Here is a 27587-nt window from a genome sequence, read left to right on the forward strand (position 1 = left end):
AACACTAAAACTCAAAATTTTAGTATAGTTCATGTATTTTTTTCAGGTACAACCATAATACCAAGTTTTTGCAGAACCCGTAAATCGATCTTTTGACAACTTTACATAAAACTTCTGTTTTATTGTTTAGGACAAGTTAACAAAATACAACTTTTAACCCTTTACACTATACTGCTTGTTTTACCCAACCGCCACCTGTTGTACCTAACAATATTTTCTTGTTAATGCAAATATGTAATAAGCCATATTTTTTTCTCAAATAAAAATGAATCCAGCTAAATATTTCTGCCCGTACACTCCAACACTGCGAACAAGAGAGAAATTAATCAAGAAACACACCAAATTACACTTACAGTGTTTGCTTTGCTCCAATCACAGTTTTCAAACATGTGCAGATGTTCTGATATTTTAAGAAGCACACAGTCACGCTGTTTATGTCTAATTTAATATCATGTAGCTAAAGAAATCGATAAAGATATCATATATCAATAGCAGATATTGATATGACCTTTACGATGACGCACAAAAAAGAAAAGACACATGTACAAATCGTCCAAACAGAAAAAGTCTGACTCTCAGGATTTGAAGCCCTTCTGATGAGATAAATGCACAATTACAGAGTTCGTACTCAGGCTGAGGGTCCTCGAGGGTTTGTATCTCAGCTCTTCAGCAAAGAACATCAGCTGGATGTAGCTGAGGCCCCTCTAACCGAGCGCCATTCCAGTGAAGTCTCTTTGGACCTCTGTGGAGATGAGGAATCTCCTCTGCCGCACTCAGACTCAATTTGTAGAGTATTTGGTGCTGGATCAGGAGTACATGCTCCAGTAGATGGTGTTGAAGAGCAGGTAGGACAGAGGGAAGGCCAGTCTAGAGTACGAGTCGATCATGTAGCTGTTGTTGACCAGCAGGTCCACGTTTTCACGTACAGACCGCTGCCGGCGAAGCCGAGTCCCCTCCGTGGGGCGCATGTCTGAGCTTTGGGTTGGCGATGTCAGAGGGTCAGAGGTCAAGGTGGGTGCCAGACGGGGGAATGTAGTCAGCTCAATATCGTTGTCGTGGAAACACCCGTCAAAGGCCATTGCTTGACTGGCGTTGAAGGTGGACGGGATCTTTAAAGGCAAAGAAAGGAAACGAGCAGGTGGAGATTTCACCGACAGAGACCCGGCACTCAAAAATCTTGAATTACAATCCGAGGATTAATCTTTAAAAGCAAAGAGGTAATATATAAATAAAAGGGGGACATCTCTTAAAAATTCCATTTTGTGGCAAAGACAAACGTTTTAATCATTTCTTTAAATCAGATTTGAGTGGTGATCAAACATGTGCCGTTTTAATGCATCAGTGGACACTTAGTTTGTTTCAGATTTACACAGAAATCCAAATTCCAACATGAATTGATTATGTTGGATACTTACTAAAAAAAAAAAGAAGGTAATAACAACACAAAGCAGTTTAAAACTTGTGGATGTTTTGAAATGACAGGAAATGTTCACCTGACTGCAGTTTCTTTTTAACTACTTTTGACATTTTAAAGATATTTTTGCAAAACGTAATGCTTGCTTTTGCCACAAGGTGTCAGTGTTTCACCAGGACGATTCTTTTTCTCTTGAGTCCTTCAACAGTCCAAAACCTCCTGAAGACAGTAACGGCTGGAGATTTTCATATTTTAAAAGCTAGTTTGAATTTTTGATATTTATGATTAAAACAACTCAAATAATAAAGTAGTGATTTCAGCTGTTTAAAAATATGCTCCACCTTAAACTCTGCTCCACCTTCTGAAGTACTTTGTTAATGCTTTGAGAGGCCACTTTGCTTGAAACCTATTGACTCAATGACTGACTTTTCACACACATGAAAGGGAAGGTTGCAGCCAATGGTTACTTCCAATTAAAAGGGAGTTTTTCCCTTCCCACTGTTGCTAAACTGCTTGCCCAAAGAGGGTCTTATGATTGCTGGGTCTTTCTCTATGTATCGTTGTAGGGTCTACCTTACAATATAAAGCATCTTGAGGCAACTGTTGTGATTTGGCGCTGTATGAATAAAACTGAATTGAATCGATACTCTGGCTCCAAAAAGGCTCTCACGCTTTGCACGAAAATGTCAAACTTTGAGTAAATCTTAGTAAAGATCCAAGAGGCAGCTGGAGGGTTCTGTGCAGCACATGTAATGGCCCTGATCGGCCACTAGAGTGAGACATTAAGCAAAATTTTGCCTCACTCTTTGCACAGTAATAATCCCCCTTCCCCCCTGTGCTGACCTTCCCCCTCTTCATCTTCCTCATCTCCTCCAGAGTGGTGCAGTAGTTCACGGCTGCATATTCAATCACAGACAGGAAGACAAACAAGAAGCTGGTCCACAGGTAGATGTCCACCGCTTTCACGTACGACACCTGGAAAGCATTGCACATTTTCACATATACAGGGCCACATTTAATATGGTTCACCCCTTTGTCATTTATCTATTTATATTTTAAATTTTAACCTTATTTTTTTCCTTTGTTGCCATTTTTAAAATGGGAGTTTCAACAGACTTTATAAAAAAGCCTAAAAACAAAAACAAAGCAATGTACAGTCAATGGTATATCCTCCTACTTTAGTTACAAAATAGAAAAAAGTGACAAAATTGCCATCCCAGCTCCTCATTTTTGCATAATTCTAGTTTTATCAATATTAAAGATAAGCTGCAAAATGTATATATTGTAAATTAATTCATAACACATTTTTGTTGGTTTTATCACATATTTAGGAAATAGCATTATGGCAAATAGCAAACGGCATCGTGTTTATACAAATTATGAAACTTTCAGTTCCCAAATGTGATCCTGATCTTTGCACTTTTCCTCCACGATTAAGTTTGTTCAGTTTAAGTCAAAGAAGGATCTTTTGGGCTATTTGGCTTCACACAAGGTAAATAAAAATACTGCAAATGCAAAACATTTAAAAGAAATTTGACATTGGCATTGATATGCTGTTAAATTCCTTTCTGATCATCTGTTTTGGTCACCCAGAGCCAACATAGGCCTGCTGAACTCTCACAAACAGCTGTTACCTGAGGCATCGAGGCGGACACTCCTGTGATGATGGTGGACATGGTGAGCACTGTGGTTATACCTGCAGGGGACGAGAGAACACAGACAGACTTCACATATGACATTCAAATTCTTTCAAATAACGTGTGATGTTTGGTGAAGACTGTTTGTTCTTGTTTTGTTTTTGGACATGAGTGTAGACACCAAGAAGCCAAAAACTGCAGTTCTTTAAATTTGCATTGAGGCTGGCTTCAAAATGAATCCTCCTGCACAGACTGCCACGTTAAAGCCTTTACAGCAGAGATACATGTGATTACAGCAACTCTTCAGAGGGTGACATTTCTTTGGAACTCATCCATTTACTGTTATAACTTTGATGAGCAGGTGTGCTGACACACAGAGGTGTAAGGTGGTAACCGTCTGCTGAGCCTTGGCTCCACCAGCTGGAGTCACTGAAATGAACCCGTGGACTGTGATTGTGTTCGTCATGTTGCTGTGAAGTACAGAGCATCCATGATGTTTGTTCTTCAGTCTGAGGATGTGAAATCCTAGTTTTTAATTGGTCTGTTAGCACAAATTAACAGGTATCTCACTCACACAGTTTATAGATGGAGCTCGCTAGCATCGACTTAGCACTCCACCTGTTAATATTGTAACTTTGACTCAGAACAAACTAAATACACTTGCTTCAACTTGACCCGGTTTTTCTGTCTTCTGTGGTTTATATAACTCTGTATAAGATGTGATGAAAAATACAAATAAATATCAAAAATATCCATCAACTGTGTCAAATTGATATTGATGCAGTAGGTTTTAGATTCATATAAATGTTATCCTGGCAGTATCATTTGTCTTGCAGTGTAGGATAAAGTAGATCAATGATGGTGTAAAATAAAATGTTAGAGCATCACTGAAGTCATTAGGCTTCACCCCAATAAAGGAACAGAACGAAACGGCACTATTTACAGGTTTAATGTGCCTCTTTAACTGTGGTTAAAGAGCCAGGAGAGAGCAGGAAGACTGGGATTTGAGGTGGTTGTACTTAGGATTTGCTTAATGAATGATACCCAGAGACACTCTTGCAGGAACAGCCCGTCTATCGATCCAGAAGGAGACCCAGGAGAGGACGACCATCAGCATGGTGGGGAAGTACGTCTGCAGCATGAAGAAGAAGATGTGCCTCCGCAGGATGAAGGTTATGAAGAGACGGTTGTACCAGCCTGACAAAGACAGACAGAAAAACTTCAGTCTTTTCAGCAAACTGTGACACTTGATGATAAGGTTGGAGTTCCTGTTCATCCCGAAGGTCTCTAAAAGCACTCTAATCTAAAAGAATATATCTACAAGTAAAGAGACAGACGTGTCCATATGTTTGTGACTACTGAATATGATCTGCTCCCACTTCCATTATTTTATGACACAATCTTACTGATGACCTACTAATCGTATTCAGCTGTGTTGCAGCAGGGACACATGGAAAAGTTTCAGGACACTGGTCTCTGAGGACTGGAGTTTGAGACCCTGCTTTAGAGCATAATGATCTGACTTGTGTTTTGTCTCTAAACGTGATGCTACAGGTACACAACCTGTGCTATACACACCGGTGCTGCTGTAGAAAGCCAGGCCACTGGAGGCTTGGAAATGCTCAATGAAGAACTGTGACAATACAATCTCATCCGTCCTCAGAGAGTCGTTGCCATTCTTCCAGTAAAGCATCAGGTCATTCTCGTTATACGCGTCTACAGTGAGAAACAATTAGAAACAAAGGGAGATGGAAAACAGAAGAAATACAAGAACTGAGGTCAGCTGACATTATCCACCTTTCATTTATGTGTTACTTTATGATTAAAGAACGTGAAGTTTTTATTATTGTGTGTATATACTGAATGCGTCTTACAGCTCTCCAACTCCAGCGAGCAGTTCTGTGTGTCCAAAGGGAAGCTGCTGAAGTCCATCGAGCAGAGAGCCGTCACAGTGACCCTGAAACACCCACACACACAGATATAAAACAGCTTCCCCTGCAGCTGTCCTTGACTGTTCGTTCTTACAGTTTACTCCCTAGAAACTCAAGCAAACCAAAGTAGAGTCAGAAAAGTGAAAATAGGGCAGGGAAACAAAGATTAAAGCAGGCATCTAGAAGGGTTTTTTTTCCTAGCTGCAACAATTTCTGTTTTGTCAGTTTGTCACATCTGATACACACTCACCAGATAGTTCAGATAGTTACACTTTGCTTAATACCAGACCTCCTTTTTTCAGAAAATAATGTAATTCGTGGCAGAAATTTGTTCCTCAGAGATTTTGGTCCAATTGTGTGAAGCTATTGACACGGTAGCTTCCCGCCGTTCCTGCAAATTAGCTGGCTGCAGATCCGTGATGCAGATCTCCTGCTCTAACACATCCCATGCATAGAGATGTGGTCATTGTGGAGATGGAATGATCTGTACATTTATGCCGTTTCCGAATGTTGCATCAGAAATTGAGACTTCTCAGACCAGCCATATTTTTCCTATTGTCTGTGAATTGTAGCCTGAGTTTCCCGTTGGGCAGAGCTGAGCAGAGTGGCAGCTGATCGGGTTCTCTTCTCTCTTCTGCTGTAGCCCATCTGCTTCAAGCATGTGTTGTCTTCTGCAGACAATCACCTTCACATTCACATTCATGTCACATTTAAAGCCACTTAAATACCGTTCTTCCTCATTTTGATGCTCAGTTTGAACTTCAGCAGGTTGCCATGTCACTGTTACTGTCACGTCATTGGCTGATCAGATGTCTAGGTCAATGAGCAGTAGAACAGGTGCACCTAATGAAATTCCTGGTCATCTTATAAACCATCAGTGAGGCTTCTGAATAGTTTAAGGGACGCTTGGTTCATAAGGGATGCTACAGACATGCACAGTGCAAGATGGGATGCTTTACTTACTTATTTTATTATATGAAAAAAACCCTAATAAATCAATGTTTTCCTGACACCACATATATTTAATAAAGTAAACATTGGCTGCACTAAGCTTCAGAGGATTTCATCGTCTTCTCTGCAGCTTAACACTTCTGCATCCACCTGAACACCTGCCCTCTACCTGACGCTGTAGAGGATTTTTCCATCAGGGTAAACCCGCAGCATGATGTTCTCCATGGTGGTGTCGTGGATGAAGGAACGTTTGGAGTGGACGAAGAAGACGTCAGGAACCCAGATCTTCTTCACCAGCCGGGAGTCAAAAGTCCTGCTCTGGTTGTTTCTAGACGGGAACGCCAGCCTCTCGTCCTTCCAGTAGTGACGCAGGTACAGAGTCATGGTGAAGTCCTACAGACGGCAGACACACACCAGAGAAACATATACTTCTTATGTTTCTTTAATTTTTATTCATGTTTTTCAAGCAAGTTTGAATTCATGGGAGATCTGGGGGCTCAGAAAATGTGGTTCCAGGCAGAGCCTGAACCTGGGGTCAACACTTCCATTGTTTTAGATCAGGCTGTCATTGCAGCACCGTCCTGTTCTCATTCATCTCTCTTGGCTGGAAGAACTTTTAAGTTAGACATGGCGCTGACTTCAAAGCTGGCCACTTCAGGGATCAAGAGCCAGAGAGTCAACTGACAAACAGTGACGTCAGTAAAACTATAAAGTCATAAAACTACAGTTTAAGGAATCTCTTTAGTTCAGTTTGTCTACATGATTTTATTTTTACTGAAAGGTTATGAAAGAAGGGCAAAATATGACAGCTTTTGGTGTAATTTGTCTTAGGAACATTGTTTTTGGCTCATCAGAATGACTTATATGATCTTATTTAGGTGTGGTCTGGCAGCGCTTTTAATACCAAACTCTAAAACGCAATAAATTCTTAATGATTTGCAGCACAATGCACAAAGAGGTTGACACACTGGTTAGATCTATGTGATTAATTTGGCAGATATATATGTATATATATATATTTATCCTGGATGGCCCTCCTGATGCAACCCCAGAGGGATCCTGGGAGGAGGGACAAAAGCAGGAAGTGTTTGCCTGTTTAGTAAATGTGTAAATTATTGAGCCACTGTTGGCAGCATAAAGCCTGTTGATCTAAAATACAGTGAAAAGTTCATAATTTAAGCCCTCTTTGTGTGCAGAGCAGTCCAGCAGGTCTGACTGGATTCTTTTTAGGCCATATCTGGGCCACAGGCTACATTCAGCATTTGACACAAATGGTTTGAGGCCTTTTTAAGAACAGCACCAGCTGTTTGGCCCTGATTCTGCAAACCTCTGTTAAACACCCCAATAGTTTATTTAATCTACTAATCTGTTTATTTATTTTACAGTGTAAAAACTATTGTATTAAGACATTTAACCAACATTTTCAGGAATATATTTAGGCAGCCTCTTTTATGATTATTTACTTGTGACCTTCCTTCATTCCTGTTAGTCACACTCCCTTTCTGATTACTGGTCCAATTAGTATCTCCTGTGTTCAGTTATCCTCTCACTTCCCGGGCTTCCTTTTTTCTCTATTGGATTTATTTGCCACTTTCCTGAATCAGGTTATCTAGCTGTTTTTATTCGCCTTCCTTCAAAATCCTACCTTTCATGTATAGATCTTGCTATTTCTTGCCTTTCCTACTTTTGATTTTTGGACTTTTATCGTGACATCTTGCATTTGGGTCCTTTCCTCTGTGACATGCCATTAAAAATCCTCACCATGTTGACCTCTGAGATGCTGTCGATGCTCTCCACCTGCACATCAATGCCTACGGGGATGGGCGCACCTAAAGCAAAGGCATGGAAAGTATTTCATTTTAATGCCATTAACTCATAAATTATTTATCAGTGCTAGTAAAGAAACTCAGACAGTCAGAACTGTGCAGCTCAAGCTCTGCACATATATTATGGGTGTCACAATTCTGTGTGTGAGTGGGGGTGGGGTGTGTGAATGGTGTAAACCGTAAAAAGTTATAAACTTAGACTCGACACATGGGTCATATTTCATGGGTTTCGCAAGTGGGTGTAACAGAATGATTCTAAAGCACCACCCATTTAATTTAAGGTTTTCTGGAGCCTATCCCAGCTGTCACTGGATAAGACACGCCCTGGACCCTCATCATCGTCTACTCCAGGGTTAACAACCATCAACAGCCAAACATGTCAGTGAAGGTTCTCAGTCATCCAGTTTTGTTGTAGTCTAAGGAGCTTGGAAAGAAAAGCGTCTGGACTTTAATTTTCTTAAAGATGTTTCACCTCTCATCTGAGAAGCTTCTTCAGTAGTAAGAGCAAATGGTGGAGAGTCCCAGATTTATGGGAGTGTCCCCAAGGGGGTCATGGACCCTCTATTGATCCTCTATCTAATCACAAGGTAGTGTGTGTGGTACAGTGTAGTGAGGAATGCTCACATCTCTACATTGGAGAGACCAAACAGCCACTTCATAAACGCATGGCACAACATAGAAGAGCCACCTGCATGTAAAGGATAAAGGACACTCTTTTGAGGATGCCAATGTTCACATTTTGGACAGAGAGGACAGATGGTTTGAAAGAGGAGTGAAAGAAGCCATCTATGTCCACTGTGAGCGACCATCTTTGAACAGAGGCGGTGGTTTACGACACCAACTCTCTGCCATCTATAATCCAGTTTTGAGTTCCCTCCCCAGACGCCTTAACGTCCACTCACATCCTGGGCCATCTGACCTCAGGAAATCACATGATAGTGTGGAGCTAGGTTTCACAATGACTCTCCACCATTTGCTCTTAGAACTGAAGAAGCTTCTCGGATGAGAGGTGAAGAGCCTTCAAGAAAATTAAAGAAGTCCAGACGCTTTCCTTTCCAAGCTACTTACTCCATCAACAGTCAAGTTACAACCAGCCTGTTGGCTGCAACAAAGAAGAGAGTCACAAAACCAACATTTAACTAGCTTCGCAAAACACTGGCACTTCCTGCAGAGACACACACACACACACACACACACAACCCCACGAAAGGCCTCGGGCTGTAACAGAATTTAGGGTCTACATCTAAGAGGCATGTCTTTGATCCGTGTGAGGAAGCAAAGGAAGAACATGCGAACTCCCCACAGAAAGGCTGTGAAAGTCCTGGGTTTGAATCAACACCCAGGACAGTTTTGCTGTGTTTTCAGGCACAAACCCACAAACCCAGGACACAAACTCCACCCACAGATTTAATCAGATGAATATGAGCTGTGGTTTTGTTGAAGCATGTTCTTGGCAGCAAGTTGTATTTCTATCATTTGACAAATCATCTCATAACTCAAAGGTAGATTGTCAAGTTTAGGACAGACTGAACACTTTTGATAGAAACCTCAGATTGGAGACATCTAGGTGCCACAGTTGTATCACCACTGGGAGGCAAAAGAAAAACAACATTTGGCAATAAACACAATCTCATGTATTTTAATTTTTTATTGTGCGTTCCATCAATGACACACATGATTAGTGGTTCCTGAATGCCAGATAATGCGCACAGGAATTGATAAGGAACTGGTTTGTGCTGCTGTCAGTCAGAATCCAGGGTGTAAAACATCCACACGAATGCAGGAAATGCCTCGACTGCAACACACCCATGTTTGCATGCACCAAGGTGCAAGGGCCCTTCAATCGCTGCTTGCAGCTTTAATTGACATTATCAAATTGCAATAAAGACAAATGTAATATAACTGTCAACAAAGAATTCTAAGCAATAAAGTTGGACGAATCCATGCAGTTATTGCAGGGCTGGACCATACTGTCATATGACACCAACAGACGATCCTGGAATCTCGGATCTAATTTGTCAACTGAAATTTTTTTTATGAGTTTCTCACTTAGTGAAACACATAATACACACAGTGGAGTGCAAACAGAAACACAGCTCATAGAAATCCACATGCCTTCACAGTTAAAGCAAAAAAAGAATAGAAAACTATCCTGTCATAACAATAAAAATACTATTTTTAATGTGGGCTCATTACTGATATGTTTAAGGCAGAGGCTTTTTTAACAGCACCGGAAGCCTGCCTGAAAAGATATTAGTGTCTGTTTGATGTCCTGCAGTGAGATGGGATAGAATAAAAACCGATAATAATTTAACAACAGATCAGTCACTTCTCATTTATTGCTTTAATCCAATCACCTGTCCTGACCTGGAAACCTCATTTTGTGTTGTGACATCCTTTGTCTTTGGCACCAACTCACCTGTGCAGCCACTGACATCTGTCTTCATCTCTCCCGCCCCACCCCACCCCATCTTCCTCATCAGCAGATTGTTTAACGGCTCCTAAAAAGGCTGAACGCACATAAACAAGCAGAACACACATAGCTGGAGGGCTCTGCAACCTACCAATGATCCTAAAAAGCACCACTTAAATTATGGTTACTCGCTCACTGTTTGCTCCACAAAGCAATCATGACCTGACAAAGTTTAGGAAAGAAGTTTGTCCATCCCATAACAGTGCCTAGTGGCCGTGCTCTCTTTTGGAATTCTATACTGTTAATTTTAGGATATATCCACAGCTGCGACCTGCAGACAAAACAGCTCATTCCTGCGCCGACCACAAGCAACAACAATGATTTCACTGCCGTTCTGCTGGAGAAAAATGTTTCCATTCATTTGGAGGTAATGTTAAAAGGTTAACAACGAGGAGAATGCACAGAAGGAAAACCAGCTCCGACCACTCTTTCAGCCTGTTAGCGTGTGTTGCCATTCTTAGGTGTCTTTATTTAATCCGGGCCAATTTGGATTAAATGGGAATGTCTTAGGACATCTAGGTTACGGTATAGAAAACAGCCGTTTTCAAGCAAAACTGCTCAAAATATGTGAACTTTCCATTTCTGCTGTTGCACTGTGACTGGAGTGGGTGGAATGTTAGTGTGGGTAGTGTTTTCTTGACATAAGGCTCAATAATTCATGATTTAAAGGCCTCAGTATGAGTCAAGCTACATATACAGTAGTAGAGTTTTAAATGAAGAAGACTATCATCCACTTTATTGTTTTCAAAGTCCTGCCATACTTACATTCGTATAACTATATATCAACGACCTTTTATATAGGCTGGAAGCAGAGAGTGGTTAAAAAGGTGGTCTTAAAAATTCCCATCATATTGCAGTTTTGCCTGACATGTTTTCATAGCAATGAAACATATTTAATAGCAGCAAACTTATAACTGCATTGGCTACCTGTGAATCCTCATGTTCACATATCAAGTCAATGAGCATATCCTGGGCAATCTTTCTTTCTGACACTTAGAATACAGTTAATGAACTTCAGTGTTTTATTCAGTTTGACCGGAAATGAATGACGGGGTGTCGAGGGGTGTTTATCGAGGTTGGGGCCATTTTCACACAGATATGTGAGATCAGAAGTCTTCAGGTTTTGCTCCCTAGTTGCCAAAAAACCAAAAACAAATGCAGTGTTACAATAATGATGTCACTATTCAGACCTTGAAACTAAGGCCATATTTTTTGGAGATAATTTATCTGAATTTCAGGAGTGAGACCACACCTCCATACAAATGGGTTTGGACACCACTGCCTCAAAGGATACTGTGCTGGTGACAAGCCTTGTACCCTAAAACACAGTAAGTTACTTTCTCTGAGTGCAGACTGACAGACCTCGCAGAACAGTTATTGTAATGACCACAAAAAATACAAAAATACAAAAGGTCCAGTTCAAATATTTGCTTTTGACGCTTTTTTTTGTTACTGCGAATCAGGCAGAATCTGTGTCACTGCTTCCAAAAATTCCTTTTTGAACCAAGAATTTTGAAACTAAAACTGCACCAGGTATCTGTGAGAAACAGCTGTTCCATCCTCCCCAAAAAGAGCCAGGCCATGAGGGGGTGGAACAGCAAAAAGCTAAAGTGCTGGCAGGAGGTGACTGTTACTAACAGCTCACAAGGTTGGCACACATGTTTCTCTAGGGCGAGCCACCTTTAAACTGCCAGAGCTCTCTCCTCTCCTCCAGCTTTTATACAGAGGGCTGAAGGATCGCTGAGTGCAGCCAGCTGTGCACCACCTTCATAGGAGAATGAGGTCTGAGTCATTAGTTTTTTAAAACTTTACACAACACCATGTTCATTTTGGACAGTAACCCAGGCTATGTTTTTCCTTTGAGATGGGAAATTTGCTAAATTGAAGCTAACTTTGTAAACCAACGGATAACATCACAGTGGGAGACATGAGTCATCAGTGTTCAGGAAGAGTTCGTCCGGCGATGCTCTTTCGTTGCATTAATCCAGTTTAGATGCAAAATAAACTGCCTTGCTGGAAATCTTTGAAAAGTTGAGTATGCACAAACACAGACACACAAACTCTCTCTTGCACAGTCCCACACACACACTGTGACTGTGTGACTTAATAAAACCAGTGGAGACCAAAAATTTAGTGTAGCCCCGACAACGACTGCTGTCAGGAAGAAAAACCTGCAACAGAAGGTCACTCGCTCTCCCTCTCCTGGCTCTTTACTGCTTTCCTTTTCCCACATCACACCCAGTCCGAGTACATATGAGGCAGACGTGCAAAGCGAGGCCACAGCTGATTCTCCACTTTTGTGCTATGCAAAGGAGCTTCAACCCTAATTTATAACCTAAACCCTGTCTTATTGTTTGATATCAGCTCTGAAGAACTATTGTAACAATACTGTATAAAAATAAAAAAAAAAATCTGAACAACATTTTTCTTTAAATAAAGCAACAAATGACACAACAAATGACAGCTAATATATTTGAATATTAGCTATCAGCTAATACCAGCACAAGCTATCGCTACAGTTTTTTGTTAAACACCGTGTTAAAGAGCTTGGACTCTTGGAATTGCACCTGTATTGTCCTCATCTGATCATTTGTAATTAAAAACATGGTTATGGTTCACCGTGACGTAGAACAGACTCACACCTTTGAACAATTTCCTCAATGCTGTTTATGAGGAAATGTATCCTCTAAACCTCTGAGTGCCAGAATGTTAAAACTGCACACCAAGGTCAAGTTCGGGCTTATTTGAGCTGCCGACAAGCATTTTAATGCGATCATTAAGCAGTAAAGTCCAACCCTTGATGCGAAAGGTGCTTGACTATGTTGTATGCTGAGCACATTAGGCTTTTTCAGCTGGGTAAAGTATGTATATTTGGATAGGTTCTGGTCAGCTGTGTGCAAATAGGCTTGACTGTTTGTCTTGACTGCTGTCCCTTAATGAGACTTTGTTGCTGCAAGACTGCCATACTGCTCATTTGTTCACCTGTTTGTGACATGAGTCTAAACTGCAGCTTTTAGCACTTTGGCACTGACCTTTCTGGAAGCTGCTGCTGGTCATTACCTTGTGATTGCATGTAAATGATCAGCTAAGGTTGCCAAGCTTGGTTAGCAATACACGTTTACAGACTGTGTGAGTTCAGACACAAATATCTGCTAATTAGTGCTAACCATGATACTGACTTCTTGAACTGTATCAAACAAGATGCATACATGCTGGAGATTCTTCCTGGACCACCAGTTATGCTGCACATCCTGCCAGACGTGAAACCTTCAGACGCTGCAAAGTGTCAGAAGAATTACGTAAACCAAAGGGCATAACTCTATACGGGTGAAGACCTGAAAAGGTGATGAATTAAAAAATCCACATGCAGTTTTGGTGAGTGGCACTCACCACCACGCTCTCAGGAGATCAGATCTGCTCACATTTTGCACAGTTTTTGCTCAGTCTTACCTTCCAGGTACAAATAACCACACAACAAGCTGTTTCACTTATCTGATATATTCTAAAATGTTCCAAAAGGCATCAACTTCAAGAAGTCAGTGACTTATTTAGCAGAAGATAGTTTTAGCATGCGGCTAGCAGTACAGCCACCCGTATCATTACCAGTACAGGTGTAATGGAGGGAATTACACTTTTGTTTTAGTAAACAAGATAACATGCACGAAGGAGGATGTAAAGTTTACCGTGTTTAAGATCTGTTTTGTGTTCAGATTTGATTTCAACAAATAGTACCAGTAAATGTTTTAGGCGACATGGCTGAAAATGAAAGGCTGCTGATTGGGATTGAACTGTTTTTCAGCCTCAGGCGGTTTTCTGCCTGTCACGGCCAGCGGGACAAGCCGTGTGATGATGGGATGTGCAGAACCTGAGACAACCTATACTGGGCAAGCTACCAAAACATAGACCTGATACTTTTACACAGAGACGCAGGGAAAAATGGGAAGACAACACAGGATGCGAGGAAATGACGCCGGGAACTAACACAGACGAACCAGCGACGAGCACAAGATGACACACAGTATAAATACACAGGCAGCCACAAGAGGGAACGAGGAACAGGTGGCAACGCAGCTGAGACTGATTAGGGAAGACGAGACAAGGAAGCAAACAGAATACACTCACATGAGACACGGGCCTTCACAATAAAACAGGAAATGCACAGAGACATGGTACAGACACTAAACAGAGGGAACACAGAACCAAACTCAAAGAACTAAAAAGTCTAAACCACAGTACACAACAGGAGCAAACTAGAACACAAGATTATAATAATAAAAAACACAAAGAGCTGGATCAAAAGACCCAGGACCATGACCCTGCCACTTCCTCGTTGGCTGCATGCAGGACGCTTGTTGTCACAAAGCCTCTCTGACCTGCACAACATATTTTTTTGTTTCTTTTTCTTATCAGCTCACGTGATTAGCTCTGCTACAAGGAAAGAGGGAGAAAACATCTTCTTAAGTCCCTGTTGAGCCTGTTTTAGCAACACTGAGACTCTGTGATGCTATCAGTGCTTTGGTGGTTTTAGGTGATATCAGCCTGAACAATCTGCAAACGTCTCTTGTGAGCTCTTCTGTTTCTTTACCTCGCCTTTAAAACCTGAATATTTCCACATGCGACCTTTAATGGCAGCAAACTTCCACCTCACTTCTGCTCTCTCCTTTCATTGTCCTGCTGGCCGCTAAATCTCACTCTGGACTTTTATTCGAGTAGTGTTATGATTTTCTCGGTTAGTGATTTGCTCCAGATTTAGCTTAACATGAAACCTTGCCTGGTGCAGCTTTAACGGCCAGCTTTTTGCCCCATAATGTTTGTGTGTTCAGCGTTTCAGAACGAGTCGCCCTAATCCCCGAACACAACGCTGCAGATGGATCAATCCATGCAGTCATAAGCAGCATAATGCAGCTTTAAGGTGGCAGGATGTTTCTCTGGAGCCTCATCGCCGCATGTGTGTTCTCATTTGACTTTCCATCGGCGCCAATCATACGAGGGGGAAGGTGAGAGGTGGACAGGGATTAAGAGGTGAATCTCTAGGCAGCTTTCAGACAACATGAGCGTCAGACTACAGAATCCATACTGCCGAAGCCTAAGCATGTGTAATGCTGCATCTTTCTCTCAAACACTTTAAGACATTTGCAGAATTTACAGCAAAAGGCTTTGAAAACAGGTTTTCTGTCTCTATGCATATTCTCGGTGTATGTGCCCTAAATCACAGCTGACCTTCAGGGAAACCTCGCTGTACAGTTAGGGTGCATTTTCCCTCTGAATTCCTTGTCTCCGCTCAAATATGCTGTCAGGTGATGGCCACAATTCGACTTTTTGTTGTTGTTGTGCAAATACCGAGATAATCAGAGCTTAAGGATAGATATTCTCCTGAGGCAGAAGCAAAAGAGGCAGCAGAAAATGTGAAACAGTAGCCTAAGAGTTAAAGGTTTCATTACATTTACAGCAGAAAAATAAAGCCGGTCTGAATAATTTATCAGATTCTGGTTCGCGACAGAGGCAGACTTGAATTAGATTTAAATGAAAACTAAAGAAAATATGAACTATAAACTTACAAAAGTCCTGCTGTGGTCCTGTACAGTGTGACCATATACGTTTTTGAGATTACTGATTACTGTATTAATGAACAACAGCACAACAAAACAATGTGGCTGTGATATAAGGACATTTAATATGACTAACCTGCTGTATCCCATTTCAACTCATATCATCATTAAGTATTGGAGTCTAAGGAGCTTGGAAAGAGTGAACTGAAGAAGCTTCTCGGATGAGAGGTGAAACATCTTCAAGCAACTTAAAGAAGTCCAGACGTTTTTCTTTCCAAGCTCCTTAGACTACGATGACCTGGATGACTGAGAACCTTCACAGACATTAAGTATTGGAACATTTACTTCCACGCTGTAGAAGAACAAAACAACTAGAAAACCATTTAAATGAGCTTTCATAATCCATCATTTCAGCAGCAGCCACACTTTGTTTCAGAAGTCATCAAATATTTTGGATACACCTGCAATCAAAACCTTTTCTTTTGTTTTATGCTCCGAGGTGTGGTTATGATGGTAGCAATGAATCTGCCAATAAAATGTCAGGTTTGTACCTGACACTGCAGCCAAGTGAGCGCACAGAGCGGGAAGATGCAGCCAAAGTATAGCACCACTTGACTGGATACCAGCATAATCCAAGCCCTGATAGTAAATCGCAAGCATCTGGCAACATGACGTGTCATTTGGAGCACATGTGTGAAGTTTATGGGGACAAGTTTAAGTTTATAGACATCCTTTAAAGGTTGACCTTGATTTAGAAACAGTAAAAGTTCTAAACATGAGAAAGAGGTATTGAGAAATGCCATGAGGAGTATTTCTGGAGTTTGGTCTGCCCTTCAAGGACTCTGAGGAGGGGATGGTTTTGGCTCTTCAGCTTCTCAAGACACACACACACACACACACACACACACACACACACACACACACACACACACACAGAAGCTATAGGCTTATCTGAGGGAGAAAAATGCTGATATTTCCCTCTGTATAAAATTATAGTCCGTGGAAATGCCGCAGGGTCATGGGGCAGACAGTGGTGCGTTTGGTGTTCCCACCCTGAATGGCAGGCAGGACCACAAAGACGCCGGCAGACCAGGCATATAGAGGAACATACAAAAGCAGCAAGCAGGCTGTGTGTCTGTGAAAGCGTGTGTCCTAGAAACACGGTTCATTTTGTAGATTCATGGTTACATTTACTTTTTGTTGTTTTAAAAGTCCTGAATTGAGAAAATAACTTCACAAAAACTGTGATTATCTATGAAATAAACCCACAGGAAATATTCAAAGTAAAAGCTTCCGAGTGAAGATGAGTAAAGTTTAGAGCAAGAATAAAAAGATCAAAAATGATCAGTGGAAGAATTAAAGGAAGAGACTGTCACCAGCAGAAAAATGCCTGCATTGTCCTTAAAACGTCAAAAAGACCTGTGTTTAGATTTTCACTCTGCGCAGCCTTTTGTGGTCGTGCAAATAATGACGTTAAAAACCTCTAACAAACCTTTCAGGATCGGGTGGAGACCGCAGTTTGAACCTTGGCTTCAAACAGCTGTCAACAGCGGCTTCTTTTAATTCTGCCTTTAGTCTGAAGACAAGTTCAGACAACGACTGGCACGGTGTGAAAGCCAGCGCTAATAAATCAACTAAAGCTTTTGTTCCACACAGAGAGTTTATCTAAATGATGAGAAATCACCATCCTGACAAAACACATGCAAACATCTGCCACCCACAGCAGAGGGCTTTGTCCGATCTTAGTATTTATGCGTTAAACATGTCAACCAGCCAGAAGTCAAGTCATGGAAAAACGCATTTCCCACTGCTGATGACAAAAGATAGAAAAGTCACCACTGACACTATGATGCTCGAGACTTTTTTAAGAAAATACTTTTTCTTGTCTAAAAATAAAATGTTTCCACGTTGGATGTGTTACATCAGAAGGCGGCAGTAACGATATTATTCTTGATTTTATTTTTGTGGCCACAAAGATGAATTTTTTGTTCATATACACAAAATTAATACTGTCCTCTTTTCTTCTTCTTTTGGCTGCTCATGTAGGGGTCGCTACAGGGCCCCTGTGTCTCGATCTCACCCTGTCGCCGGCATCTTCCTCTGCCACAGCAGTCCTCTGCATGTCCTCCCTCACTGCATCCATGAACCTTCTCTGTGTCAGTAAACCCACTGTCTTTCCCCAGTTGTTGTTAAACAAGGCCTTGATCAATCCAATATGGAAATCTCATTCTTGATGATCAGCATATTCAGTTTCACAAAGATGTTCCAGCAAAATCGCTTCCTGATGCGTTTCTGCCTCCACATTAATCTTGCTCACGACCAGCTCTAAGCTCACATGCTTGGCTTCATCATCAACGGAGTTTGTTTATATGGTTTGGATTAAATCAAACCAGTGGGCACTTGGAAACAGTCCTTGCTGTCTATTGCAAGGATACAGTGCAGACACGGCTCATTAATGCTGAGTAACTAACTAATAAAATCCAAATCTGAAGCACAGACATCCTGGAGGGTCTCTATTAGTAAAATAACCTTATAACAAACTATAATATTAAAAAAAAGACTAAAAAGAGCAGAAAGGAAAATTATTATATAAAATTTATTCAAAGCCCAATCCACACTTTCAACCTAAATGTAATTTAAGCACACGAGTCATTAAAATACTCACCTGCTGCACAAATGCCACAAAGGGAGAAGCTGTCCCCAAAGATCAAAACCTTTCTTGTAGCAGGCTGTAGACATGTTTATTTCTCCTCTAATGTTGGACATTTTAATATGGGAGTCGATGGGCACTGACTCGCTTTTGGCAGCAGCCTTAAGTGGACATTCAAGGAAGTGCAGTTTTTTAAGTGTCTATTTTAAAAAGGTTTTTAAAAGATGATGACGAAATAAAAAAGTGCACCTTCAGTAAATTCTCTCAAATCTAAATCTGACAAAATCCTAAAAAGTCAACAATGAAAATCACAGAACTCGAGCTGAACACCAAATCTGGTTTTGCATAATAACCATCAGTACATTGATCCCTTAATGCAAACACACAGAGCCACTAATATACACACAATACAGATCAGCGTTCCAAGTTCACACATTAATATTTGAATCCATATCATGGAATCACATGAACCATCTGTGTGGATAAATGCATTGTCGTGTGTTTGATAGCGATGATTTTCTTTGCAGACGTCACTTTGTTGCCCACCCCTCCATCTGCTCCAGACCTGGAATATAATCCAGATTAATGCATTCGAACCCCCGCGACTCACACATCTACACACACTCATTATGTTCTGGAAACACACACAGACACATGCACAGTTGCATCTGAGAGAGCACATTGAGTCCTACTGTATTTCCAAAGCTCTCACACACACAGACACACACGGATGCTGGTGTTGCTGCACGATGGTGATATCTGGGTCAGTGCTGGGGTAATATTTTGTTTTTATCACATCCGTTGTTTGTGTGACCCAATGGCCATCATCACATCAAACCACAGCGAGCGAGGAGTGATTTTTCTCTGTTAGGCGATGTGTGAGGGAACGGATTAAATCATCAGGGATCAGAGATGAAATGAGGAGTGCCTTTGTCTCTTTGGCTATGTGTGTGTGTGTGTGTGTGTGTGTGTGTGTGTGCGTGTGTGTGCGTGTGTGTGTGTGTGTGAGCGCCTGACCTCCGAAGCCTGGTCTCATGGCGAAGTCGTGCTCTTCAATCCTCAGCAGTTGTTCACTTTTTATTAGTAAAGTTTTGGTGCTGTCCTGCCTCTTCAGCTTGTAGTCAATACGTCTGCAGAGAGAACACACACAGAGACGTAAACACACACACACACACACATAGACACACATCATGTTGAGTGATTAGTTATGTCCTTGAATTAATTGCACATTTTGATTAGAAAAAAAATGCAATTTGTAGTTTTCTTCCTACTCTTTGTTCTTCCCATCATGCAGTTCTCTCTAGCCCTGCTAAAACCAAAACCTTAATCAAAGGCATGTCCGGGCTTCATGAAAAAATAACACACGTGCACACACACACACACATGTTCGCATATATTCCCCATCTAACTAAAACACAAAGCATTTTATTATGTTCCAAAACAAGCTCGATGCTACTGCAGGCCTGATAAACACAGCTGCTGAGAGTCAACAGTCAAACACAGATAATGAGCATTTTCAGCTGCATGGACCATTAGAGGTGGCTTCTTGGCCTTCACGGAGAAGTCAGGACTAATCCTCCATACAATTATAACACACATTATAATATAAAAGGCTTAAAATGTTTACAGTACATGGCAAAAACAACAGGGTTCAGTTTAGTATCCAAAGTGAGGTCTATCATTTCAATTTTGTTTTTAATGTTCTAAAGTCTTTTTATTATTAGTTTCAGTATTATTTGAATTTATTTGTTATTATTATAATATTAGAATCAGATTCAGAAAGACTTTGTTTATCCCCAAGGGGCAATTAACATAAAACAGAGCAGCATAGCGTTGACGATAAGGACAATAAGAACAGGCAATGAGAGTGAGATAATAAATACACAGAATATACAGTTTTAAAATTAAAGTGACTGAAAGGTGAATAAAGTGTCGGTATTATAAAAAGAGTGTAGAGTAGTTTAAACTACAACATACTATAATACTAAACTACATATATCATAATATGAATAGCATTATGGTAAAAAAAAATCTAATAACACATAAAATAATATATAAAAATTGAAAACACTCACAGTTTGTTTTGTCTGGACACACCTTAGGCTACTTTCGAATCACCATTTAAGCCATCAAGCATGGATCCGGACTGTGATAATCAAATTAAAATTTACAATAAAAACCTATTGTTTATCATGTAAACATGCTAAGACAGCAAGGACAAACAAAACTTCTACAGCTGCTACATCAACACTAATACTCATATAATTGAGCCCAGTCCAGTAAGCGATCGTTACTTCCACCTGGTCTTTGTCAAAGTTTTATATTAAATCTCATGCGATGCAACAAAGAGGATGTTGGGAAAATTCAATCTACAGTGTTAAATGGATACATTTTGTATGTGTGCTCTGTGTGTGCTTTCCTACCCTTTCATCTCCCCCAGACGTGGATTAGTTCAGAGCAGCTGGGTTGCAAAGTGGTTTGCAGATTGAAAGACACGGGGCAGATACGGGCAGGCTTAAGCAGCTTAAACAACACAATCTACGTGAGAATTTGATGCATAGCCTTGCATAGCTTTGAGATCAGAGTGACGTTGGCCTGGACTGCAGGTGGGTTTGACTTTGTGGCCTGCCTGAACTAATGCTCGATTTGGTAAGGCTTAATAACCCCAGGCACAGACGCAGAGGCACATGTGACACCACGCAATGCTGCAACGCAATGGAAAATTTCTACAAAAGAGAAACAAGATGACGTCATTTGAACACAAACCAATCAAACGAACGAAAAAAGAAACAACCACAAAGGAATCACAACGCTAAACAAATCAGCTAAACCAGACCACAACATAGGAACCCACAAATAACCCAAAGGACCACAGAGAGACACACAAGACAAAGGACATGAATCTACCACAAGGAGAAAATAATGTTTACATGTAAGCATACAAACAACCCAAAACAGATGTGCTTAAAAGAGACACGCGAAGTACCACACAATTAGATAAACGCCTTCAAATATTTACGAAACAAACAAACAAACAAAACATAAGCACACACGTAGAAAGCTTATGAAGCCTAAAGTCTAAATCTAATCAAACTGTAGATAATATATAATAAGATTTTCTTGTTTTATGCAACTTATGACCTTCATCATGAGGTTGTTGTGAGGCTTTGTTGATATCAGGGGACTTCCAAAGCTTCTGGATTTATCGTGTGGATTTTGGATGGAGGGGACTCTGATGCTGAGACAGATGCTGTCTGTGATATGTGGCTGAAATGTTTACAGAGCTTTTAACCAGATTTTTGAGAAAGCAGTGAACAATGAGTCTTCACACACAACCTTGTAGGAACTCTGCAAGGTTGTTATGTAGCAGCTTGTCAATGGTGTCGAGTGTTTTTGGTTGAAACTGTCTGCAAATGACAAAGAACAAAGTCATAGTGCAGGCGATACTGTTATGCAGGACCGACATTCAAACAGGGAGCCCCAGAGAGACGACATTTAGGATGCATAAAGTGTAATTATAGCTCAAGCATAACTGACTTTCAGTTGTAATACATGCAGAATTGCATGCGTGTGTGTGTGGACGTGGTAATCACATGCACAGATGTGCGGTGCAAAGGTGAACATGCAGCGGTAAAAGCGATGGAAGCTGTTTGAGATCTTCTCCGCTCGTGGATGAAAAGCCTCTTTAAAAATCACACACCTCGACACACATCAAGGAGAACACACATGGACACGCAGACACACAAACACGCATTCATTCCTCTGTTATTGTGAGGTTAAAAAAAATAATTTCAGCCAAATCCTATTTCTATAATCCTTTAAATTAACCTTGACTAACACTCCAAAATCCAGCCAGAACAAACCTAATGTAGCGCTAATCTCAAGCCTGAAGCTAATTTAATCAACTAACAATCAACACTGGATGTTTTTAAAAAATTGTTGCTCAAATGACATAAAGAGTTCTCGTTTTAGACATTAAACTCTAAAGTCCTGACATCTTAGAGGCTGGAGGAGGAAGTGCATTCAGATACTGAAAATTCTGACTCACACAAATTTTTCTCCTCTAAAAGTTCCTTTTGTTTTTTTGTAAAACTACACAATTCAGTATTCGTTAATGGCCTTTGAAAGTACAGGTCTTGTGCTCAAATCACTTAATTTTTTTTTTTTTTTTTTGAAATTTGGTTGGATAAAACCTCCATTGTGAAGTTGCCACAGTGGGTGTCCCTGTGGTTTAGCAGGCGGAGCAGGTTAGAGGATTTTAGCAGGACTGTGATTTGATTCCTCCCTCTCCTGGTTCGCATGTCCTTGGGGATGATACTAAATCCAAAGGTCAACAATGTGTGTGACTGAAAAAGTGACAAAAGCAGTCCATTTTACTTTTGTGATTAAAAAAAAATGAACTATTTGCTGACATTTTGTTTTTAAAAACCAACATTCACAGTGTGATTCAGCTGATTTGGAGCATTATCCCCTCGACAGGTCACAGCGCAACCACAGAAAGACATTCATCTTCTTTGTTCTTTTACTGCTCTCTTTGACAGATGGTATCTCACCCTACCAGTATCAGCTCCATACTCACAATCCACGCTCCCTCCTCTGCACATGTCGCAACCATGTCAGCCTCACTTCTCTAACTTTGTCTCCAAACCTGAGCTCAGCCTCTGATCTGCTTCTGGAGAAAAACTCTACCTTAATCAGCTAAAGTTGAAAATGCTGGTACAAACGCATTCATGAGTATTAATAATGAGCATGAATGAAAGTGATAAATAATAATTCCCTTTTTAATAATTGAAAAAAAACCTTCTCGTTATGCTTACACCTTAATAAAAATAACCTTTCCAGTACAGGGATTGTACTTTTCATAGATGCACACAGTGGTTTTACTACATTTAGTTAAATATATACAGTTACAGTTGTGCCTGTTCTTATCATACAAGGAGGTTAGCATATTGATAAATGATGCATAAGAGCGCAAAGCCTGAGGCCCTCACCCATTTAGACACACCCAAAACACCTCAGCTAGGAGGCTTCCAGGAGGCATCTTAATCAGATGTGGAGCCACCTCAGCTGAAGCCTTTCCAGTTTAAAGAAGCTCTGTGGATTGGGCAGCAGTTGAAGGCGGGGGCTTTAGTGGTGCAATTCCCAGTTACTTAAACTGGCTTTAGGGACACTGTATGTAATCTTAAAAATGCACCAACTGTGTTTCAGTTTTTTCAGGAGCTTTCAACAACACACAATGCTCCTATTTGTCTTAAAGTCTTTTCTTATTAATTCTTCTTCTGCTCCTTTTAGACGTCGCCACAGCGGCGTCTCATCTCCTCCTTCACTACAACCTTAAATCTTCTCTCTGGTCTTCTTCTTCCTAGCTGAACTATTTTGAACATTTCCAGTATATCCACTATCCTTCTGCACATCTAAACCCATCTCAGTCTTGCTGTTATGCTCAAAAGAATAATGTTGAGACTAACAGTTTGTAGAAAAATGTGTTTTATTTTATAAGTATTTAATAAATAAAGTATTTAATAACCTCAGCTCAAAATGACAGCCCAGAGATCATGAAGGCATTGCTCAAACTCAGGCATGCTGTTTTCCACACCTTGTCAGGTTTAAGTGTCGACAGTTACGGCAACACCTAGACTCTTGGAATGCTGCTGGGGTTTGCAGAGGGCTGTAGCACTCAACCTGAGCCGTCCCTTTGATTTACTCCTCTTAATTTTGTCCCTTCTGGTCACTCCCAGTGAAAGCTTAACACCCCCGGGTCGTCCCCTGTAACTCATACAAAGCTGTTCAAGTTGAGTCCAAGAATGAAATATTTTGCCTGAAATGAGCAAAATAGTTTAAGCAGAAGTTGTGAGCAGAACTTCCACTACTGCTGGAAACATTTGGTCCTCACAAAGATAGATGAACACACAAAAGCACAGGTCAGTGTGACAGATGAGGGCAGGCTGCCTGCTGTCAGCAGCAGGATTCACCCACAACTGCCGCTGTAATACTCCACTGAACACACACACACACACACACACACACACACACAACTAATCAAATCTAATTTAGGGATTTTATCTTCTCCGTTTAAAGGAAACGCTGTTGGAAACTGGCTTATTTGCTGCATTACTGGAAAGTGTTCAATGCAGTTCTGTGCTACATTTACAAACCTTCATTTATGTCTTCTTTACATTTATTGTAATATATATTCAACACATATGTACGTAAAAGAAAATTTTTAGTGTGACCTCAAACATCAATCACAGGCCGATTTAGTTTTATCGCAGTAATTTCAGCTCTGCTGTGTACTCACTCGGCTGTTTTTGCACTTTAATTTCACAGAGATTACCTGCTGTACAAACAGTGAGGGCTGCGTTATGGTATTATATACATGGATCAAGGTCATATTGTTATCTCACTGTTGCAACACATACATCAGCTCTCAGGTGGTGTAAACGACAAAGGGTCAAACTCAGTCACTGCTTTATTGCATGACTCTTTTTATTGCATTTGCATTTATTTGCTTTATGTGTTTATTTTAAGTGTGTCATATGGAATCAAATGCAGAGTCATTAATATTATTATAACTGTCTGTGCTTGGACATGCTTTGGAAACATTTTTATGCACAAATTGTACTTCAGATTGCAAACTACTGTACATATTGAGTAGATATTTATATTGAATTTGGCTGAGATAAAGAAATCAGAGTGTTAAATGTATGTTGGGTTGGACAGAGTGAAGTCCATTCAGGCAGTTTACATATTTGGTTCTCCTACAGGAATCTGAAGAAGCTTATTAAACAGCATGAGCTGCTCAGAACAGAAGCTGCATTCACTGATTCTGGAAAACTGGCTGTTGCTGGTTTTTTTCCATTCAAAACCTGTTTGAGATGCAAGCTTTCAAAATCTGCAATATGCTAAACCTGCAGTGGTCACTCCTCTGTGGGCTGGTGCTCCTGCAGACAGCAGACTAAGCAAAAAGAGCAGCTTTTCCACTTAACTGTGAAGTGCTGCAGACTTACTTTTAAACTAAAAATAATCCTGCCACGCTGTGAAGGGCAGGGAACCTTGACGTTAATTTTACACATTATTATTTATTTTAAGCAAATGAAAGGAAATCTACAGAAGTGAAATTTCCTTTGCAGCCGACTCTGTGGTTTTTCTGTAAAACTGGGATGTGAGATTCAGCAGCCCATATGGGAACCTCTTTGTGATGTGTGCTTCAGAAGTGAATCACAGCTTCCTGACAACCACAGACTTTCCTGTAAGTCTCTGCTCTCCCTAAACTGATGCTGTGGAAACTTCAGCTTCCTGCTCCTCAGTCAGCTCTAGTAACTTTAAATAATTGTGTTGCTGTAACAGTGAAAGGAATTCATAAAGCATCAATAGATCACTCAGCAATGTCAGTGGGGGAGAGTATATTTACTTAAAAGCTTCACAGCCTAAATGTAAAGTCTCTGAGGTTTAATCTGCATTTTAAACTCATACAAAGCCACATAAGCTACTTTCAGCTGCTCCCTCATCACAAAAGGCCACCGCAGCAGGCAGTAATATAATATTTCTGTTCACGCAGACTAAAAGTAATTCATTTTTAGATGTTTATGGTTAGTGTTGTCTCTTAGGAAGACGGCTCCTTGTTCAAATCTGAAAGCCTGCTGAAGCCTTTCTGTGAGGAGGTTGCATGTTCTCCCACAGTGCAGAGATATGCAGTTCTATCATTGACCATAGGGTTGAATGTTTGCCTATCACTGTGTGTTGCCCATGTGACTGACTGGCAATCATCCTGCCTCTCATATTTCATAAGTGATTAATAAAAAGGATCTTAAACCATAAAGCTGGATCTTTATGGTTTAAGTCCAGCAGCAACTGGTTTCCTTTAGGTACCAATAAAACCGTATGGCAGCTCTCCTCAGTCTGACCCTTTCTACCCTGTGCAGGGCCCATATCACATTTTAGCTGTTAGTTCTGCTGTGTATACAACAATAGATACAGAAACCTCTTCAGCCAGCCAGTTTACATCGTCACAGTTTCTGTGATCTGTGATGTTAAAAAAGGCAAAATTTTCAGGCTCAAAAATACAAATTGGAGACATTCACAAAAAAAAAAAGCATCTGCACTGATTGGTTGGGCTTATGGTCATGTGGCTTCAGGCCCTCCCTCCATCACTGAGAAAACAGATAGCATCAAATCTTGAACTTAAACTGAACGGCTACGTTTAACGGGCTGTGTTTAGGAGTTTAACCCCTCTATGCACCCTGGAACTAGTGGAAGCTGTGAGAGACACTTTTTACTATTTTATTTGCCTCTTTATTTGTTCTGATGTTCTAGTTTTTCTTCATAATCAGAAGAAACATCTCATGGATTACTTTGCAACACGAATCAAGTAGACAAAGACATTTTTAAGCATAAATAGATCTGAAGCGTTGAATTGAACACCAACAGCAGGACGGCACATTCAACACATCTGCATTAAAGTCCCAAAAAGCAAAATAAGACACAAACAATAAGTCAGCTCTCATCTCATCTGCACTACTGGCTCAAACTGCCTCAGTAGGAACACACAGATCTAACAGCGAGTCTGTCTCACCCTCCAAACTTGAACTTGCTGTTCTCCCCGAGGAAGACATCCTTGTGCTTCCTGCGGCTTGAACTGCGGCCACCAGTCACCATGGCGACAAAGCTGACTGCTGCCAGAGCCAGGTAGGTGAGTACGTCCACCTTCATTCTTCACAGGTTTCCCTGCCATAGCAGACACAGCTCTAACATCCCGACCATCTCTCCTCCAGGTCTTGGCCAGTCCTGCTGACTAACGCTGGTCAAACATCCCACAGCAGCTGGACGTTTCCTCAAACAGAGACCTCCAGGACGTCAGTGAGATTTCCAACCAGGACAAAAACATGAGGAAGTTCCTGAAGTATTCATGTGTCTCTGCAGCTCCCAAGTTTCCAGCTGAACATCCCAGCTCGATGATCTCCAGGAATCTTCTGCCTTCCCTCCAAATCATCCACTGCTCTCCTCTCTCTCACTTTCACTCCCTCTCCCCTCTCTCTCTCTCCCAGTCTGTTTGTTTCTGCAGTTTTGTGGATCTCTCTATCCCTGATTAAAATCGATATGAATCTATTCCTCGCGGCGATAGAGGAATGACACTAATTCCACCCTAATCCTCTTATC

At 40.8% G+C, this 27587-nt stretch overlaps 1 protein-coding gene across 1 annotated transcript; it reads right to left on the reverse strand.

The window, feature by feature from the left end:
* LOC120742764 (gamma-aminobutyric acid receptor subunit rho-3-like) lies at positions 1–27587 on the reverse strand. The gene is made up of 10 exons (XM_040046201.1): positions 27004–27587; positions 19449–19561; positions 7695–7762; positions 6103–6326; positions 4926–5008; positions 4630–4767; positions 4096–4248; positions 3049–3110; positions 2258–2389; positions 1–1109 (listed from the first exon to the last, which is right to left on the reverse strand). The coding sequence occupies exons 1-10, from the start codon at positions 27138–27140 to the stop codon at positions 807–809; spliced, it is 1413 nt and encodes a 470-aa protein (XP_039902135.1). The 5' UTR covers positions 27141–27587; the 3' UTR covers positions 1–806.

Source organism: Simochromis diagramma, unplaced genomic scaffold, assembly GCF_900408965.1.
Source record: "Simochromis diagramma unplaced genomic scaffold, fSimDia1.1 OVJJ01000434.1, whole genome shotgun sequence".
Taxonomy (NCBI): Eukaryota; Metazoa; Chordata; class Actinopteri; order Cichliformes; family Cichlidae; genus Simochromis; species Simochromis diagramma.